This window comes from Pieris napi, chromosome 15 (assembly GCF_905475465.1).
Source record: "Pieris napi chromosome 15, ilPieNapi1.2, whole genome shotgun sequence".
NCBI lineage: Eukaryota > Metazoa > Arthropoda > Insecta > Lepidoptera > Pieridae > Pieris > Pieris napi.
In genome coordinates this window covers 7302564-7323734 of record NC_062248.1, presented here as the reverse complement: position 1 = coordinate 7323734, position 21171 = coordinate 7302564, and the positions used below count along the sequence as shown (strand labels likewise).

The 21171-nt window shown below is 32.2% G+C and overlaps 1 protein-coding gene across 6 annotated transcripts in view; it reads right to left on the bottom strand.

The window, feature by feature from the left end:
- LOC125056539 (neural-cadherin) overlaps window positions 1-21171 on the bottom strand; it is a 286418-nt gene that overhangs the window by 16605 nt on the left and 248642 nt on the right. For 5 of the 6 annotated variants that reach the window (XM_047659677.1, XM_047659679.1, XM_047659676.1 and 2 more), the window contains 3 exons: window positions 5531-5646; window positions 3423-3587; window positions 73-210 (listed from right to left, as the gene is read on the bottom strand). In XM_047659677.1, coding sequence (XP_047515633.1) covers window positions 73-210; window positions 3423-3587; window positions 5531-5646 — 419 coding nt within the window. Of the gene's footprint in view, window positions 1-72; window positions 211-1376; window positions 1539-3422; window positions 3588-5530; window positions 5647-21171 lie in introns of all 6 variants that reach the window. The other variant, XM_047659680.1, reaches the window with a different exon arrangement.

Genomic DNA, 21171 nt, shown 5'->3' with positions numbered 1-21171 from the left:
CTGCAAAATGAATAAATATGTTAATAATTTAGTTTAATTTACAAATAAAATATTTTCTACAGGTAAATTTACCTTTAGAACAAAAATTTCTCCAGTGGTTCGGTTTATATCAAATTTACTATTTGACGGGTTATCAGGATCAATACCCTGCCCCGTCAAGAAATAAACGATATTTTGCTGACGGTCTTTATCGCCATCGGTAGCAGTAACCTGTTCAACGAAAAATCAAATTATAGAATATGCTTGCCCGCTACTACGGCATGGTTTTGTTTACTTAATGTCAGTTGGAATCTAATAATATATAATAAGTTATCTGATAATGATTACCCTTTAAACTTTCCAATACCAAATATACTGTATATGAAATATAAAATCATGTTATACAATTAATTGTGTAACAGCAGTTTTGTATGATTGCCTCCATTATTAGCTATTTCCAATCAGGATAATGAACAATTAGAGATCCATTTAATGCTTCGGGATGAATATTGCCGTTAAATATATGGGATCCTGACTCTCCAATTACGTCGGACTAGCTGGAGGCTGAGAAATGATGAGGGTCGACGTTAGCGTAATTATGCGGATCATTTGTGAATCGCGCTGAATTTATAAAATGCCCTAGAGTGTGGAAAAGAAGCTTGCCTTTTTAGATGACTACACTGAAATTACCCTGATAAAGCTTAGATGACAATTTTAATTTATTACAAGAGAATATATTTTTTGTGTACACTAGATTCCTAATTGACTTATTAAGTAAACAAGACCTAATTAAAAAGTATGATAAGACCTCATGCTTAACAAAACATTTGCAAAAATCTAGTCTACAAAGCCCAAAGCCCAGAATTTAAAACATCCACGCAATTTTTCAGTACTTACCATCCCTATATCAATATCAAAATACAATGTTATTTACCTACGGGATTAGTGTGGATAAAATAAAATAAACAATGATAAACATAATAAGTCTATAAATCAAGACAAGCCTCCAAAAAAAGTAATAATCTCTTTACAAAAATGACTTCATTAGCTATAGTTAAGGACTTCAAACTTTTTACTGAAATAACGTGGTTGCTTACGGACTAGCTTACGTAATAAAAATAATAAGAGGAATTTGGACAGGAAAATTAAATAAAGCAATTACATTTCGCAGCGTAATAAATATTTTCGATTTAAATAATATAATATTTCATTAGTACAACTAAATTATAATGTAGAGTCCACAACAAAAAACAAAGTCCTACTTTTTATTTAATATATTATTACTACTAGTATTAGTATCATAAGCAAATTAGGATTATATTAATTCAATTTAAAAATTCCCCTCACCGTAACTGCGAAACGTATCGTAAATAAAAAATAAAGAAACAAAAAAAAACCTGTGTAAGGGAGTGGGGGTAGGGTCCTGTTTCCTCGAGGGCCTGAGTGACATACACGCTGCGGGAGAAATGCGGTGGAAGATCGTTGATATCGAGTACATGAACCACCACCCGCGTTGAGTTCTCGTTGCGTCCATCCGACGCCACCAGTGTCAGCTCGTACTACGCACACGCACGCATTAACCTCACATACACATGCTCACGCATACCCTACATCTGATATTTCAAGTACACTGTATAGCTCAATTATACTAAGGCATCGTCAGGAGGGTAATATAGGTGGTACATGTAGTTAATTGGTCAAAATTTTTGTTGTCTAATATACATTATGAGTTTCTATGATAACAGGTTTTTTTTATAGAACACTCACGACTACATTGAAGTTTTTACTTGCTTATAAAGCAATTAAGTCTTTTTTGCTTTTCCTATCCTCTGTAGCCATTTCTACTGCCCCCCTCCCTCGACACTCAGCTGACGACGCCCTTAAATCTATATACTTTTACTATTTTATTTATTTTATTTTTACTTAGCTAGGTAACGGTATAAAACCTCAAGACGATTCTTGAACGTACCCCTGACGTTCGAAATTCGAAACTAAATTCGATTTACCCTAGTCCATAAAAGTCAATTCAATCTATTTGTGTAAAGTAGATAAAACTGAGTAGAAATAACAATGTATTAAACGTCGACTTCGCCTAAATAAAAACCTAATAAGAGATAGTGGCTATTGAGCTAAGTATAAACAGCTAGATTTAATTAGTTTCACTAGTTAGCTTTTCGAGAAAGTTGAAAGCTGCGCTTACATTTACAGCGTTTTAAATGAAATTAAATTTGAACATAGCCGTTTCAATGTTGTTTTTAACTTCTATATTAGATGGTATACACATATTCTACTATGAGTTCTTAAATTGCTGTTTCAGTAAAAAGTTAATTAATATTGTAAGATGTATATTTCGTTTGTAACTTGCTATTATTAAACATTTAGAAGTAAATTTACTATTTTATTGAAGACGGCCTTTCACACCCTCTGCCTACAGCCAGCTTTTAGTTGTACAAAGAGAAAACGGGTTTTAAGCTACTTAAATCATAGAGGTTGAAATTTTCTAACTCTCTAATCAAGCTTTAAATTTTGTATATATGTTCTATCGCTCCTTATATACAATAATAATATCTAACATTAGATATACTCTAATGGAAGACTCAAACAATTATCAAAATAATTTATTTAATAGCTAAGTATTTTAATCAAACGGTATAAGATCTATATTAGAACTCTACTCAAGAACATTAGAGTATGCAATGTATGAACTGAACTTTGCTTCTGAATATTGATGTGGCAAACATTTAGGGTCGAGTTTGTATTTAAACAGTTCTCCAGAAATTACTAATTTAGCAACTATCGTAGATACCATTTTCCTAACATGCTCGTTATCAAACTATGTTATGAACTATTTAGATGATTTACAAAGGCGTTCAGAAAACAACATTTAAATTATTACAGAACAAATTATACTTGTTTTAAACTACTGGGTATAGAAGTTAATTTTTCAGCATATTGAATAAAACCCTTGTAAAAGATTACCTTTAGAAATGAGCTTAATACGCAGACGTGAATTCAACAGGATAGTTAAAATTCTTCATCGCTAAATGGCGGCTCAATGAACGTCAGATATAGCAGAATTGTCGCTCCCGATCCAATATAGTCGATGGTAATTTCAATATCAAACGCTTAAGTTTCAACGAAAAAGGGATTTTCCCCGATTTTCCATTATAAAAAGCTCGTTGTCTGTGGATTTTATGAACACGGAATTCAATATGAAAGTATTTTTGTACATTATTGTGGAATAAAATTGCGTGGATACAGAGAAACATAAAATCTAGCATTCGACTACAACGACTGAAAATGCCACAACAAAAAATCCATGCCATGCAAAAACGAACAGCAACTATTCAACCTATTGAAAAGGCCACACACGATTCTCTTTGCCTGAGAGTCTAAATTCAAAAAAAAAAAAAAAAAGAATCGAATGAGGTTGTGGGGCGGACCTGAAGCACACGTTTGGGTAGATTGCGGTCATCTTCTTCTGTAATTTGGGTACGGTATGTCGGTCTCTCAAACACTGGCGGATTATCGTTGACATCCTTGACGTGAATCACAACTGTCGTGTAGTTTTCCTTTAAGTTGTCGGACGCAGCCAACCTCAGCTCATACTGTTGTTCCAGTCAAAGATAAATTACAGATCGCATAACGAAGGTTTCTCTATTCGTTGACATAGTGCCGTTTTGATACTAAGATATAACTACTATTTATATTTTTAAATAAGATGAACAACATTCATAATCACGTGGCAACGGATAAATTTTGTCATAGACAATCTTTGAATATTTCGTAATAACCCTTATGAAGTAAAAAACCAATTACTGTTTCTTTGCAATTAAAACTCACCCTAGTAGATAGATTATAATTATAATTAACAAAGTGATTTATGTTTAATAGGGTTAATTAACTTTGCAAAACTTCAAAAAGATTTGATACAGCGAATTTCTTTTGATTCCAACGTCCATCAGAACTTTTATTATTTCCTAATATTTTTGCCAGACCTATGTATGATTTTGTATTATAATGAAAGATTAGTGCTTCTACTATTAGATTTAGGTTATATTTTATCGTAATAACCACATAGTTATAGTATTACAGCTACTTGAATATAGTGACGTAACGGACCATTTTATGCGTACTGTTTTACTAAAACTTGATTATTGTGCGATATCTTGATTTAATTTACTAAAAAACTTAAGAGTACATTTATCAATATTTATTTTATCAAATGAACGTAAATTTAAATCAAAATATAGTAAAAGATTTTTTGTTAGTCCATTACGCCACAAAGCAAAAAATCTAAATATGCCCAGATAATAAAAGGCTTGGATCAAGAGCTATAATCTGTGGATAATATGTTTAATAGAGCGGTCCTTAGACTACTGTGGCTTCAGCTCAGAGAAGTTATTGCTGTCATCTGTCAGTGTCACTCAGTAATTTCCACGACATGGCGGGAAATGTCTCTTTCAAAAGGCAACTCACGCATTCCAAAAGTTCAACTCCTCTAAACACAACAATTTCCGTTGCGAAATGGAAACTGTTATTGTGATTAGGAGAATTGTATCAGTTTTTGTGAATTGTTATGAATTCTTATAACGAACTGAATTACATATTAATTTATCAGCACAACATTTTTAATAGTAATGTTGCTTCTTTTAAAAAGATTTTAAAGAAAATTACACCAATTTCAGTTTCATTATTCTTTTAGTATAATGTACCTATAATCTGTGGTATTACCATAATTGGCAGTCTACATTATATCTGTAGAAAAAAAACATTGTCGCGTCCATTTCAACAAAATGGCACGCATTTATTTAAATTCAAACCGGATAAAGCGGAAAGGAGTCTGAAAATAAACTGGTTTACATCCATTTAAGCTCTGTGAGGATCTGCAATTTAATAGCAATCCGGCCTTTGGTAGTAGCTCTGTGCCGGCTTGCTTAAATGGGTATTAAAGATTAAATTATTTATCTCGCGAAAAGTTCGACGTTACACCCCTCGGGTATAACAAAGAGCTCTTATGATAGCTATACCTTAGCCTGGGGCAGCCGTTCCTACTTTAAAAGCCTTACACAAAACAGTTTGTTTATAATTAAACCGGCTCATTTCAACGGAAGAGCCGGTTTGTACCTGTTTTAATTAAACAAACTATTGTGGGTAATAAGGGAAGCCAAAATTATAATTTGTATGTTAACCTTTCTTGACGTGCCGTAATTGTTGTTAAAACCAATTATCAAGCTTGATTGAATGTTTGAAATATTTTTCGTAAAATTTTCCTTAATCATTTATAGAAAATTATATTAACAATTTATTTTTACCTATTTATATTTCAAAAAATTTCTGCCACATTTCTGATCTTAATTTTAAAATATTTGTTAGAATAATTATATTTATGTTGCTATATGCGATTAAAATCACACAGATTTAGTTATTAATTTTGGTATCTTTGTTTTCCTAGATCGTTTTGATGAAAGTAAACATATGTAAACTTCATTTATTTATGTCATCAATTAACTTTGTTTTATATTATTTTACTTAAATATTTATCACTTACCCGTTTCCTAGTTTCATAGTCTAAAGCTCCTGCAACGTAGATGGCGCCAGTCATGTTTTTGACGGCGAAAGCTCCACCTATGTTCCCGCTCGTGATCTCATATCGAATACGCGACGCTGAAACAAAGAAATGAGGAATATAAAGACATATACATTTACAGCCTGTACTTAAGAAAGAAGTGATCGCTTAAATAAAATAAAAGATATACATGAATTCTTTCAATGATTTCTCATCTTCAAATGTTAAGTTTTGTTTACAAAAAAAAATATTAATGAATTTAATGAAACAGCCCATATTGAATATAAGCCGTTATAATGTCAAACTTCGAAGTTAAAGTTATAAGTGTTTTATGATCTTTATTTAGGTTATTAGAAGTTATCGATTTATCAGCATGTAACAACGTGAAGGGTTTTTAAAGTAATCTTATGTCAAATACGTTACTAAATATGATAAAATATTAAATTGATACTTTAAAAGCCACCATCCATCACTGACTTTTCGATTTGGAAAGTATGAGCAGATTTATTAAGATCTTTAAATAACTCTAAAAAACTTACGCTCCGCAGCACAAAACCGATTTGAAATATTATAGCGCTTTCTTAGAAACGTGAGTACGTACATTCGCGTATTGAGTGGGGAAGTGAAAAATTGAATTCCTATCAGATTTATGACTAAGCTGTCTGGAGTAATAGAGATGTTCGAGTACTTACTATGTATAAGTATGTAAGTTACGTTATATGTTTTATTTTTAATTCTGTTACGCATTGGCTCAAAAAATGATTTATTAAAAACCCGACATCTCTTTAGGTAAAATGTAAACAAACGTCTATTTTCTTACGTGTTAATTATCGTTCTACGATTTGTGTTAAATTACAAAAATAGTATCCGACGAAATTAAACTTCAAGACATTATAGGAATTAGAAAGGCGACGTCATCGTCCAGTCGACTAACGTCCTTTAAAAATAAAAATGTTTAACTATGAATTTTTTGATAAATCAATTATTAGTTAGAAGTTATATTACACGATAACGCTTTTAAAACTATGTTTTTTATAGATTATTCTCTTTATAACCGTTCTTTTTCATTCGGTCAAATAGCCTATTGGAATCGCCAATCGAACTTCTGCGCTAAAATTCGTATTTATACATAAAGTAAACAAATAACAAAGAAGTAACAAGGGTAACCTTGTTAGAGTTTGATAATTTGGATGACTTCGGTTGGTAAATGAAACCACACGTTTTCCGTTTATCTTGGCAACTAGTAATTGGATTTCCATTACCGGTAATGGTTAGGTTCAGATAAAATCAGTCGAATATATGTCTTACATTTTATATTGATACGAGATGGGATCCTAATAACCTTAACGAAGTAGGTTTGAATTCTAAAATTACTAGTTTTTTCTCGATAAATGAAAGAAAAAAACTTTTTTTAAATTATATAGTTATAAAGTCTACAAAAGCCTTACTATATATATATCTATCTATCTATATATATATATGTCGTCAGCATGACACTGAAGTTGATAAAACTAACTCGGATACAGTGCACGCACACACACTCACATTCTCATACACTCACGCATACAAGGACCTACATACTCTCTCTTTTGTTTAATTAGATTTAATATTATGTCTACTGTCTCTTCATAAAATACTTTTGTATATTCCTTGTGTTTTAAATAGGCACCATGTACCATGACAGCTGTGATTTAGTTACCTATAACACAGGAGCTCCCTAGTGTGGAGACTATCGGCCGATGAATTTTGTCACATTATTAAAATAAAATAGGACGAGGAAAATGAGTCCTAACTTGAAGAAAAACAAAACGGCCTCATGTACTGTACTATATAATATGTATTCAGTATACCTTTTTGTTTGGTTTGGTCCTTATTTACTTTGCAAAACAATTAATGTCCACTTGAACTAAGCTTATATTACTTCTGTGAATAGGCCATAAGAATACATTTATAAATATGTGTGCTTTTTATAGCTACCAATATCTACATAATAATATTACGCTATAAATATGACTGGCAAATAAATTTCTGAACCTTAATTATTTCTTTTCTCAATAGTTGAATTATTTATAACTATAATAAGTCAAATGAGTACACAATATAATCTTCAATTATGCTTTGTCATAACAATAACACAAACATTTTTCTCACTTTACAGATACAAGTTTCAATTTTCATTTCATACTAAAACAAACCAGAGTCTATAATAAATATTATTTACGCTAAAGACGCTCCAGATACCTCAACTTTGTTCAAGATTGCATACACCTTAAGATGATTGAAATGGATTTAAGTGAATATAATTGTTTTATTATAATGTAATTATTTTATTTATTTAAACACGACGGAAAACTGTCACATATGAAAAAATACGAAATCTGTTCTTTGTAAACAGTACCCATTATTAGATATTCTAGACTATAAAGCATAACACGAGTAATTTGTTAGAAAATATCAAAGATATGAAAGATTGTATGTAAGCCTTCTCAAAAGAGAATGTGATTTCTAATAGTGTCACGCCTAAATCAATCATATAGAACATTAAAATATGTGTGCATTAAAAATGCAATTTACGTATTTAAATAAGAGTTTATTAAAATTGAAATATTAAATCATTAATAATTTAAATTGAATTATTCTTTTTCAAAACTATAAGGCCAGTTACTTGTTTCTTGGCTCGTTGGATATAATTAAATAACAATAAAACTCTTTTTGTTAAAAGTATTCACTTTTATTACTTTGATAGAAGACAACAGAAAAGTATTTTACGCGATATTCAAAATATGATTTTAAACAACGAGCATAAACAATTCGTCGGTTTAACAAGAAAAATAACTTCTTAAAATATTTGTATAAACTGCTACAGACCCGGTTTAATAATTGAAATAGATTCAACTTTAATATTCATTGTCTGTGTAAATACATTACGGTAATGTAATTTTAGTCAGACAAACGAAGACTAATGAAATATAATTTAGCTTATAATCTGTGACTACACAAGGCGTAATAATAACGATGTAATAAATACGGGTGAAGCTGAAATGTTTTCTTAAGACAAATCCCTTTCTTGTTAATGTAAAAAGAACAGATTATTTTAAAGATAAAACGTTCACAATTATACTGCATGCAGAATTAGCTTTTCAATTAAAAATAAATTTAAAATGGAATGTGTATTTATTATAATAGAAAAACGGTCCCCTTAGCGCGTGTTATAAGTATGTGTTACGGCAAACTACTAGTAATATTAAACTCAAACTCAAAATAACTTTATTCATATAGATAAACAAGTACACTTATGAACGTCAAAAAAGAAGTTAAATTAATTGTAAATTTATATTTACTACCAGTTCGTAACTCATGGGGGTAGAGTGGGCAAAAAGAACTGGCAAGAAACTTTCCGCCACTCTTTTTAATCGCTATGTTTTGAGTCATACAAATTGTTTGAACTGGAGCAGTTCAATCCCAAGGATTAGGATCATTTAAATATTCGTCAAATTTATAAAAAGCTTTATTGATTAATTTAACGAGGGCTTTGAATTTATTTAGTGATAATTCTCTAATTTCGCTTGGTAGTTTGTTTTAAAAATGAATACAAGTTCCATATGGAGGAGTGGTTTATCTTCTGGAGCCTAGTTGGTCGTACACTCAATTCAAATCAAATCAATCAATCAAATTATAAATCTATATATTATAAATAGTTTTATACTGAAACCGATGTCTGATACTAATAAAGTTATATACTTTTCAGTACTAATACAAATTATTGTGTTTTCATTAGGGAAAGGGAATTGTTTGAACTTCCTACAAAAATTTCAGAGCTTAGAATAAGAAAAAGATAAAATTTCGCGAATACGGCGTAACCAAAGACTATTACATAATTTGTATGCGATGAAAAGTGCATATAGTTGGAGTCTATCTCGTAAAGTGACTAAGTAAGTGCTCTCCTCAACCGAGGCAACTTAATGACCGCACTAATGGTTGACGACAGCCTCTTTTGTTACAGCCTCCGATCCAATCGCTAACAGTACCCATTATCGGATATTCAAGACTATAAAGCATAACAAGAGTCATTTGTTAGAAAACATCAAAGATATGAGGAAGATGTAAGCCTTCTCAAAAGAGAATGTGATTTCTAGTAGTTTCGCGCCTAAACATAAATATATGATTGCATTAAAAATGCAATTTACGCTTTTTATATGAAATAAATTTGACCTGGTAAATGTTATAAGAAACTTCTATAACGTAGCAAAATATTTAAATACACCCATAATACACCCTATCAAATTGTCAAATAAGGAATCAAATCAAATTCCTTGTCGTCATATTGCTATGGAAATAATAATGCTATTAGTTAGTTAGGTAGTTTTATTAGTTAAGAGGTTTGGTCAATGTTTTTAGGGCCCTTCACTGGTACTTCTAATAGGATTTAATATGAAAAATGGTTTAATAAATCATTATAAACATGTATTTAATACGCTAACATAATATTAAGATTAAGATATAAGATTTTCCAAAGAGCACAGGAAGTTGACCAGTTTACTACAAAAAACGTAGCCTTATTTCCTTCAGTGATCCTTTTTCTTTATAATCAAGTAGGTGATAGCTGTCTATGTCTGATATACGCCGTCGATTTGAGTTTTATCGTGCTGGTTATCTCGCGATATTTTCCTTTACTACGTGTAAAAGTAGTAATAATTTTCGGATATAGAAAGATTTATTAGTGAAAAACTGGGGTTCAAATACATAGCCTCAGGTTTGAGAACAGAAAGAAAATTTATATAAATTTATTTATATAGTGACCTGGCTACGGTGCACTTTTTTATTAGGTTTTAATTTTATGATCCAAAAACTATTTTAATATAGTAATCATGTAACGATCTTAAATAAAATATTACGGATCTGTGCTAAGGATTTCGAGGAGCTTGAATAGTCGAGTGATTTACTGATAGGTCTCCCGGACATTATTGAAAAATCGTTCCGATGAAAGAAAAATCTAATTTTCCAGATTCACGATAAAATTTACGACTTTCATTCATTGCGTTTAATGGCAATTAATTTATTTCAGGCTTTTCCGCTATTCCAATAATAACTGTCTAACGTTAACAAAGGTTTGTAACGATCTTAGATTGTACCGATTTTATTATGCCTCATAAAATCATAGTAATCGACTATAAACTAAATGATGACAGAAGCATCGAATGTCTATTTATAATGTTAAAAACAATAGAAAACTTTTGTTTAATGTAGAATATTTTTGTCTAAATAGGATAAAAAAGGGTGTTACAGTAAAATACATCATTAAACAAATTATCTCGAAAGGTAAGTTAAACCTTTCAGAAAAAAATGATCGTATAAATTACTTAAATTGCCATTAAACTTATTTCTCATTAGGGATTGTCTAACTAACTCAGTATCATAATTAAGTAACAATATTTTAATAAAACAATCAATTATAAACCTTCTTTGTCTAATGTTACTCAAGATAAGTTCTAATCGTTTTAGTAAAAGTGTAAAAATAAATAAATAAAGGGACATAATTATATTTTTAATTTTCGAATTCAATGTTGATTGTTCGTTCAAAAAGCTTTAAAGTAGAACGTTAACTCCAAATAGATTTTATAAGCTTCTATAACTATGCATGGATTAATAAAGCTTCTGCAGAAAATTTAATGTGGTTTTGGAGGGATAAACACGCTTCGTCCGGGTGAAATATTGCATTTTCATGTTAATATTCAACTCGTAACCAGAAATCACCTAATCACTATACAGCATAATTCAGAAGCTCATTAATACGAAATAGCGTACTGGAAAATAATTTACAAATAATCTTGTAAGTTGGTTATTCAAAGCTATATACACAACAAGCATAATCCCAAGAGTTTTTTTATAAAATCCCTTTTTGAGAATACAAAGGAAAGCCGTACAGTCAAAGAAGCTCGGAGATATCTATATAGATCTAGAGATTTATAGAGATATAGATCTACGTTAAGAGTAGAGTACATAGTAAAACCTGAAAAAAAAGCACGTGCTGTTGTTAATAGCTTATTAATAGTATTAAACGTAAAGACAACTTTCCGTTGATTTTAATGTACGTGTAAATAATAAATCTTTTTTACAAAAGCCAATAATTATATTACAACATAGGTCTACGAGTAGTATGTTTAGAAGAAAATACAAAACCAACCCACCTCATGTTTCAACTGATACAAGCCGATATGCGTTTATTTGCACAAACAGTTGTTTTAAATTACTTAATACCTTAATATCGTGTCCAAAGCAATAACCAGCTATATATATTACAGCAAATTGCCCTATTCATCGATTCCTAAGCAAACAATAAATACAAGTTATTTGTTAGCAAAAGGCAGTGTATTGCGAATTCAGCAAAGTGTGATACGAAAGAATAATAGATTGGTACCTGGATCAGTTGTGGGCTATCGCTGCGTCAGGGGACTCGTTTGAGGAGATTGTGGAATCGACATTTTGGACCGTTGAATTCTAGGTACTATTTCTCGCCAATGTTATTTCGGGTTAGGTAATAAATAGTCATATAACATATTGCAATATTGTTTGCAGCTTTGACAGTGTAGAATATAAAAGCGTATTTTATTATATTATATATGGGAGTTGATTTGTAAATTTCATTAATCACACCACAATATATATATATTTCTAATATTCTTCGCACCGGACATTAAATTTAACATCTTAATTAATAGTGTTAGCTTTTTATTTATATCCTGTTCAATTTTAGTTAAAGAAATATAATCATGCTATGGCACAGTTGCTTAGTTTACTTACTCTGTGGTTTTACGGAACTGACGTCAAAACCAAACAGGAGAGGGATCGTGTCGAAGTGGGGAAAATAATATAAAACAAGCTGCGCACAAGGAATCGACAGCCAAAAGTTTTAAAAGTGAAAAAGTGAAAAAGAAGTTCAACGGAATCAAATAGTTACTATCAAAGATCAAGCTTTCAGATCAGAAGTGGGATAGCTCCAGGGTAAACTGATAAGGTATTATATCATATCCCTGGTGTAAAGGATTAAGCGCTCACAAGGTATGAGATTTAATTTAAATTTTGCTATTGTAAGAAGGCTGAATAAGTATTTTTTTTTTTCTCTCGTTATAATTTAACGTCAATGCAGTAATTCGATACACTGTTTGTTGTGTTGTTTAAAGTATTTTCTTTTTATTAGTGACAATCAATATTGGTTGATTTTAATCTAAGCAGTTTTGTTTTCCTTTCTCGTATCTAAATATTTTTGAAGGTATTATTTTTTTTTATTTTTATGTACCTACAAATTTGTTTTTTATCTTTATTAAAACCGTTAAATGTTCACTGCTATAATATTTCCTGTATAAGTCTTTTCTTATGCTCAATGCTCATACATACACATCTGTTACTATGTGTATCCATGCGAATTCATGTAAAATTTGGATGGGTGGCTAGTATAATAATATAAAGGGTTCGGTTCAAAGATGCCTTTGTTTCTCAAAGAATTACGTTCACTTGGCGAGAAAATTTAGAGTAAGTTAGTTATGTACATCATGTTATGAAATAATTTGAAAATAAACTATCTTTTCTTTTTAACTTTCTAACAACATATTTTTTTTATTTTTATTTTTATTATTACAAAGTGCAAGTGGGTCGCATCGATGTTGCAACAGGCATTATGTGACTAATAATTTCTTAGACGCTCGTTCACAGACATAATTAAAAATGATATGCCTTTAAATGTCGTGTAAATACATAATATTAAGTTTACCGTAATTAGTCCTTGGTTGTATTAAACATAATTTATCAATATTTCTTAATGACTATTTTGTATCTGATTTTTGTGTAAAGGATAGATTTAATTTGTTAATAATTTTGTACATAAAAACTGAGGTATGGTAAACGTATGTCTGGTTTATACTCATAAATTTGGTGCCTCTGTATAGTTCAGTTAGAGTCAATGAATTGTAATAGAATAATGTCTGTGCATAATTTGCATTTTTTTTAACGATTTGTAGGCACTGCAGTGCCCCATATTTCGATTAGTAGTTAACCGTGAATCAAGTAAGGTATATAGCATATTTTGTCTTTTACGTTTCTCTTTTCAGTATGAATCGACAAAACAACGAGATTCGACGAGGCCGTAGCCGAATCCCACAGCGTTTTCGTGACCACACCCCACAGCGAGATCGTACGAGAACTCCACGGAGTAGTAGGAGTAAAGCGGTGTGGCGAAGCCGTAGCCGGACTCCAAGGCGATATTGCAGCCGGTCTCCAAGGCGATGTAGCAGTCGAGACTCGTGTTACAGCCGTAAGTCAAGCTCAAGATATTATTCTCGCGGCAGATCAAACTGCCGTGGCCAAGGCGATGTGTCACGGCGCAGACGCAGCAGGACTACGCCTCAACGCAGCCCCAGTCTACACTCGCGACATGACGAGATGCAACAAGAACAACGAACACGTAATGGTGAACCACAGCAACATGTCCATGAGTCATATACATCACAAACTGACCATCAGGCCCTGTCAAAACCAACTGAATTAGCTACTATATTTAAAGAGTTTATGCAAACCATGAAGCACACAGCGCGAGTGAGTGAACAATTTCCAAGTATGAACGTTGTACCAGAATTCGATCCGGTCAAACGCAATCAAACCATTGAAATGTGGCTTTTAAAAGTCAATGAATGTGCGACGATTTATAACTGGTCTGAGCGACAAGTTATACATTATGCGTTGCCCAAATTATCTGGATTGGCTCAAAAGTGGTATCAGGGGTTGCCAAGTCTCATGTTTTCATGGCCTGAATGGCAAGATAAGTTAAGATTAGCTTTTCCTAGTGAAGACAATTATGCACAACTACTGACGGAAATGCTCGCTTGCAGAGCGCGTTTTGGCGAACCTTTAGAGGAATATTTTTTTGAAAAAACTGTTCTTTTAAATAGATGCAAAATAACTAACAAAAATGCAATTGATTGTATTTTGTTTGGGATAGAGGATCGATCCATTAGAACCAGTGCTGAAGCGGCACAATTTTCTGAACCAGATAAATTATTAGTTTATCTAAGAAATGTTAAAATTGTAAAAAGAACTGAGAAGAATAATAACGCCTTAAAATCAGGTGTTACTGACAATAAGCGACAGAGAACAAATAAGTTCATTCAAATGAGATCAGAATCTACAAACAATTCAAAATGTTATAACTGTAGTGAAATTGGTCATCCATATTACAAGTGTAAGCAACCCATTAAGCGATGCAGTCAATGCCATAAAATTGGACATCTTGAAGCAAATTGTCCTGTTAAGAAGGAATCTAGCGATGAAAAGACTGTTTTACGGATATCCCAGGAACGAGATACAGATCTAAAATATTTTAAAAAGGCCAATGTTAATGGCCGTGAACTAGATTGTTTTGTTGACTTTGGTAGTCAATGCACTATATTAACGGAGTCTGTGGCGAAAGAACTAGCTATTAGTTGGTCAACACAGGACCTGCCTGTGTTGAGGGGTTTTGGTGATTCTTTGGTTAACAGTTTGGGAAAATGTAACGTTCAAATTGAGGTAGATTCAGCTAAGGCTAATGTAGATGTCCTTATCGTTCCTGATTATCTATTAAACGTCCCATTATTGTTAGGACAAAGTTTCACCGAACAAAACCATATTTTGGTTTATAAGACTAACGATAACTTAAAAATAACTACTACTTTGGCTAAAGACCACATTTTTCTTTGTAATTCTGAACTAGTCACCATCAACGGACTCTCGGAAGTAAAAATGAAAGCATCCATGCCGAATTATAATATCGAGCAAAGCATATGTCATAAACCTCAAAAGGAGTACGAAATTGTTCAAAGTGCAGTAAGGATAACGGATGGGTATGGACAAATTGTTGTTAGGGGATTGAACCCATCTGGTTTTGAAATTGAACCTGAAGCATTATTAGTTCGTGCCCTTCCTTTAATGAAACTTCAATTTCTTCACGTCAATAAAATAGAAAAACTTGAAGATGAATCAAAATGTATTATAGATAAAGAGATGGTCACTATGAGTTTAATCGCATGCCATTCGGACTTGTTAATGCACCGTCAATATTTCAAAAAACCATAAACAATATTTTGGGAAATGCTCGGTTTAAAGAAGCTTCGGCGTATATGGATGACGTTATTATTCCTTCTAAAACTGCAGAAGAAGGTCTTAGGAAACTTAAGGATATATTGAATTTATTTCGTTCATCTGGAATAACATTAAAAATTTCAAAGTGCCATTTCTTGATGAAGTCGATCGATTATTTGGGATTTGAAGTAAGTGAGCAAGGGGTCAGACCCGGTAAGAAACAGATTAATGCTGTGGAAAAATTTCCTACACCAACTGACCAGCATAAGGTGCGGCAATTTATTGGTCTCGCTAGTTTTTTCCGGAGATTTATAAGAGGATTTTCTACAATAGCGAGGCCTCTTACACAACTTTTAAAAAAGCATAATACATGGAAATGGAGTGAGAGAGAAGAGAAAGCGTTTACTACTCTGAAGGACGAATTAATAAAACGGCCTATTCTCTCATTTTATAACCCATTGTATGAAACTCAGCTCCACACGGATGCGTCAAAGGTCGGTATTGCTGGAATTTTAGTTCAAAGACCCAATAAGGAAAGGCCGTAAAAGGAGATTCCTTTTACGGCCGTAGCATATTATAGTAGACAAACGTCACCAGAAGAATCCCGATTTAGCTCATATGAATTGGAGACTCTAGCGGCGGTTAATTCACTACAACGTTTTAGAGTTTATCTTCTTGGCATTTCGTTTACGGTCGTATCTGATTGTAATTCACTTCGAGCAACATTTGAAAAACGGGATATGTTGCCTAGGGTTGCGCGTTGGTGGAGCATAATACAGGAATACGATCTTAGTTTAATTTACAAACCTGGAACTTCAATGTCACATGTCGACGCATTAAGTCGCAATCCAGTTGAAACAGATTTTGGTTCCCTGCTAGTAAGAACAATCGATACCAAATGGATAGCTACAGTACAGAAAGATGTACTTATTATTGTGAATATTTAGTGATCGCAATAGACTTAGTCATTTAAAGTAATTTTGATTTGAAAAATTTACTATTGTGAATGTGTAGAGGTCACAATGGGCTTAGTAATGTAAAGCAGTAATTTAAAAATTTATTAAAATGAATAAATAGTAGTCACAATAGACTAAATCGTGTAAAGTAGTTTTTTTGGAATAATTACTATTGTGAATATATAGTGATCACAATGGGCTTAGTAATGTAAAACAGTAATTTAAAATTTATAGTAGTCACAATAGACTAAATCGAGTAAAGTAGTTTTATTGTAAATATGTAGTGGTCATAATAGACTTAATCATGTAGTTGGACTTGAAAATTTACTATTGTGAATATGTAGAGGTCACAATAGACTTAGTCATCTAAAGTAGTTTTTTTTTATTTTATTTAAAATTTACTATTGTGAATATGTAGAGGTCACAATAGACTTAGTCATCTAAAGTAGTTTTTATTTAAAATTTACTATTGTGAATATGTAGAGGTCACAATAGACTTAGTAGTTTTTATTTAAAATTTACTATTGTGAATATGTAGAGGTCACAATAGACTTAGTAGTTTTTATTTAAAATTTACTATTGTGAATATGTAGAGGTCACAATAGACTTAGTCATCTAAAGTAGTTTTGATTTGAAAAATTTACTATTGTGAATGTGTAGAGGTCACAATAGACTTGTAGTCATGAAAAAAATGGATTCAAGTAAAGTTTGCGGGACCCAAACATAGTCAGGAAAGGCCGACTGTTAGCTTTTTATTTATATCCTGTTCAATTTTAGTTAAAGAAATATAATCATGCTATGGCACAGTTGCTTAGTTTACTTACTCTGTGGTTTTACGGAACTGACGTCAAAACCAAACAGGAGAGGGATCGTGTCGAAGTGGGGAAAATAATATAAAACAAGCTGCGCACAAGGAATCGACAGCCAAAAGTTTTAAAAGTGAAAAAGTGAAAAAGAAGTTCAACGGAATCAAATAGTTACTATCAAAGATCAAGCTTTCAATAGCAACGAAACCATCACGGACCAAACATATTATAGTATTTAAATCCCATTCTTTGATTTCAGTGTCTACGGAGGGAACATTTGTCTTTCCAGTTTACTAGGTAATTTTAATAAACTCTAATCCCGGTATTCAGTCTAAGAATTAACTCCGATTAGTAATAGACATTTAAACCCAATTGGGCGATTAAAAGCGTTCGCCAGAATTTATTTGAGATCGACGATATCCATCACTCAAATTATCCCAGTTAAAGCTTGGCAAAATCGGGATTATTTAGTAATCATACATTCAATTAGGTTTGTAGTAGTACGATAACGTTTTTTATATCTGAAAATACACATCTTTACACATCTTTTTAATGTAGGTGGAGAGCAGTGCTAGCCCAGTGATAGGATCTAAGCCCTGCCTTTGGCTTTGAGCCTCGATAGTGAACGCCTTAACACTTGTAGGATAAGTAAAACATCTCGAGGAAGTCTTAGACGAAAAAATCTTGACTTGACTTAGATATAATGAAAAATCATCAACAAAATTAGTGCAGATTCTAAACGTCTATACAGAGCGTGGTTGCTTCGACATACTATATTCATAAATATTTTAATAATCAAGAGATGATTTTATTCAAAAATGCATCGTATTGTAATAAATGTAAGAATTTATTTAAAATTATGTAGTAAAACGTAAACACTACGCAATTTAAAAATGTATTTGGACCTGTTGATGTAACATAAAATGGCGATTTGTGCAATAGGCAAAATAACAGTTAGTTGGATACCAGCCAGGAGATTTCGGGTAACATACTGATGTTTGCATGTTGTTAGTTATATAGATGGATTCGCGTTAGTACGTTACCGCTACTTTTTTGAATTTCACGGTTACAAACTGACCGCGGATTGTTTGTACAGTTTTTAGTGTTAGCTTTTGTACCTTTATTTGCACGGGCTACATTACCAGCGAGCTCTAATAATCCTGGAAACATGAAAACTTTTTTATAAAATGTCCGCTTTAGAAATATGTATTTTAAAGCTACCAGACATAACCTATATTGCGTTTAGTTGTATCCTTTACCTATAATTATCTATTAAGTTGTCAGCTGTCAAATGTTGAGTGTCAACTGTCAATGTTTTCACCCTTAACCCGTGCCTAAAAGCTTGGGGAGAATAGTTATAAATAATCTATGAATTGTTTTGGGATCAAGTTTTCGGCCTATTATTGTCAATATGTCAGTAATGGAAGCTCGATTATATCATATCTTATTGAATGTGAATTCCTATAGTAACTAAATTGCAAGAATAATAATAATAACGCGAACGCACAACGCACGCACGTTTCTTAAAAGAGCTGTTGGGTTTTTATAACCGTAATAAATATTAACTATATCGCAATAAAGGTACATGGTACAATTGTAAAATCGCAATATGTAGATCAGATACTCATGCTCTGGTTTCTTCAGAGGATTTATCGCGTTGTTAGTTTTACAACCTTGAGATGTAATAAAACTGCTTTTGGAAAGGGTTTTACGTTTGTCATAACTCCCAACAGTCCAGGGTTAGAGATATTTTATCGTATGTGTCACTTGATTACATTTTTGTATGTACATAGATGATTTTAGGGATGATTTGGGATACCCTGGTCTGCGATCGAACTTGAAAATAATAAATGCAAGATACCCGTGTGTATTTTTATTTATAACCTTTTTGGTAGAAATATAAATAAATCTGTATTTGTCATAAATTATTTTATTCGGAAGTTATCTAATATATAATATTCTCGTGTCGCGGTGTTTGTGGTTAAACTCCTCCGAAACGGCTCCACCGATTCTCATGAAATTTTGTGTGCATATTAGGTATGTGTGAGAATCGGACAACATCTATTTAAACAACGATTTTTCATCCCCCTAAATGTTAAGGGTAGTCCAGTCCACCACTAAATTTTTATTTTTTATTTTTAGATATTTTTTTGTGTCTTTATTTTTTTATTATACAGCATTAAAAAGCACATACAACCCCTAACTTTCATCCCTCTACGATCAACCTATATTTTTTTATTATAAATGACAAAATATTATATACATGGCAAAACGACGTTTGCCCGGTCAGCTAGTTACTTTATATTAGTGTTTAAAATTTCTTCAATATTAAAAGAAACTTATAGTGATAGTCTATTTAGGACTCGGATCGTTACATCTTAAACAGATGAGGGCGCAGCTTAGTTCTTTATAAAATGATAGCCTTAAAATTTGAGGAGCTGTATTTATTTCTTTTCCTCTAATTCCGAGGTATTCACGTAAATCTCTCTAAGGATTGTAATAATACTCCTTTAAACATGTAACCAGTGACAAACGGGGCTCGCAAAGAGGGCCATATTCAAACCGTAAATATACACCAAGGAATGTTTCCCATTCTATTAAACTGTTTCTACCTTTGTCACAGAATAAAAAATATAACTGTTCGTGCCTAGAAATAAATCAAGGGAGACCGTTGTTATAAGTGCGTCATAAATTATAGAAGATAGTTCGCGAGCTATTTAAATTCAAGAGATGTGTTAAGGTCCCTTTGATTTATTAACTCGATTGTACTCGAAAATAGGGAATATGAAAATGACATAATATTACATATTACGGGCGCGTAAAAATTTACGCAGAGAGCGCCATTTACGCGTGTCTTGCGCACCCTGAATATTATTGTATGTGAGAAGGATATATTTAGTTGCACACTGGCTGAATTCCCAAGAATTGCATTATAATTATATAAAAAGGTTAAGGTTTTATGTTTTTTTTAAATGTCCTATAACCTAGATGGGGCAAAGGACGTCCACAGCGAGTCTCCATCGTATATAACAGGGGGAAATCGAGTAGGAGGCTCATCTGATGTTAAGTGATACCGCCCGCGCTGCCCATTAACATTGCCAGAAGGCTCGCAAATGCGTTACCGGCCTTTTAAGAATTGGTCCGCTCTTTTCTTGTAGGTCAATCAATTTGGTTTGAAAATATTTCAAATGTAACCAAACTGCGATGTCATAAATAGAACTTTAAAATACAGTTTTGTGTTAAAAATGTACTGGGAAAACGCAAGCTACGAAAAGCTGTAAGCTACTTTAGGAGCTTTCGTCGTAACACCGCCCTGACACATTTCGGGACTCCAATGGGTAAGTGAGTCGTGAAAATGCGCCGGGAAAGGTGGCTCGTTACGTTTTATATATATATACGTATAAGAACTTATTTTTTAAAATATATCTAACTTCATATATTTTTGTATCGGATTAATAACGAATTAATCACATTTTATTACAGTTCAAGTAATATCCAAAATGAGGTTTAAAAGTATAATGACGCATAAGACCTGATAACCAATTTAACCAGAATGGTTTATAATTTTAATTATAATAATGTTACTTAACTTAAATGCATAGTGAATGTCATGGAAATGGATGAAGCGATCCGTGGTCACTGCCTACCCTTTCAGGTAAAGGCGTAACTGTATAGATAGATTAAAAGCAAACGTATTATTAAAAAAAATAGGATCCCGCTTATAGGTGGGATATATATATATCGAATAAAT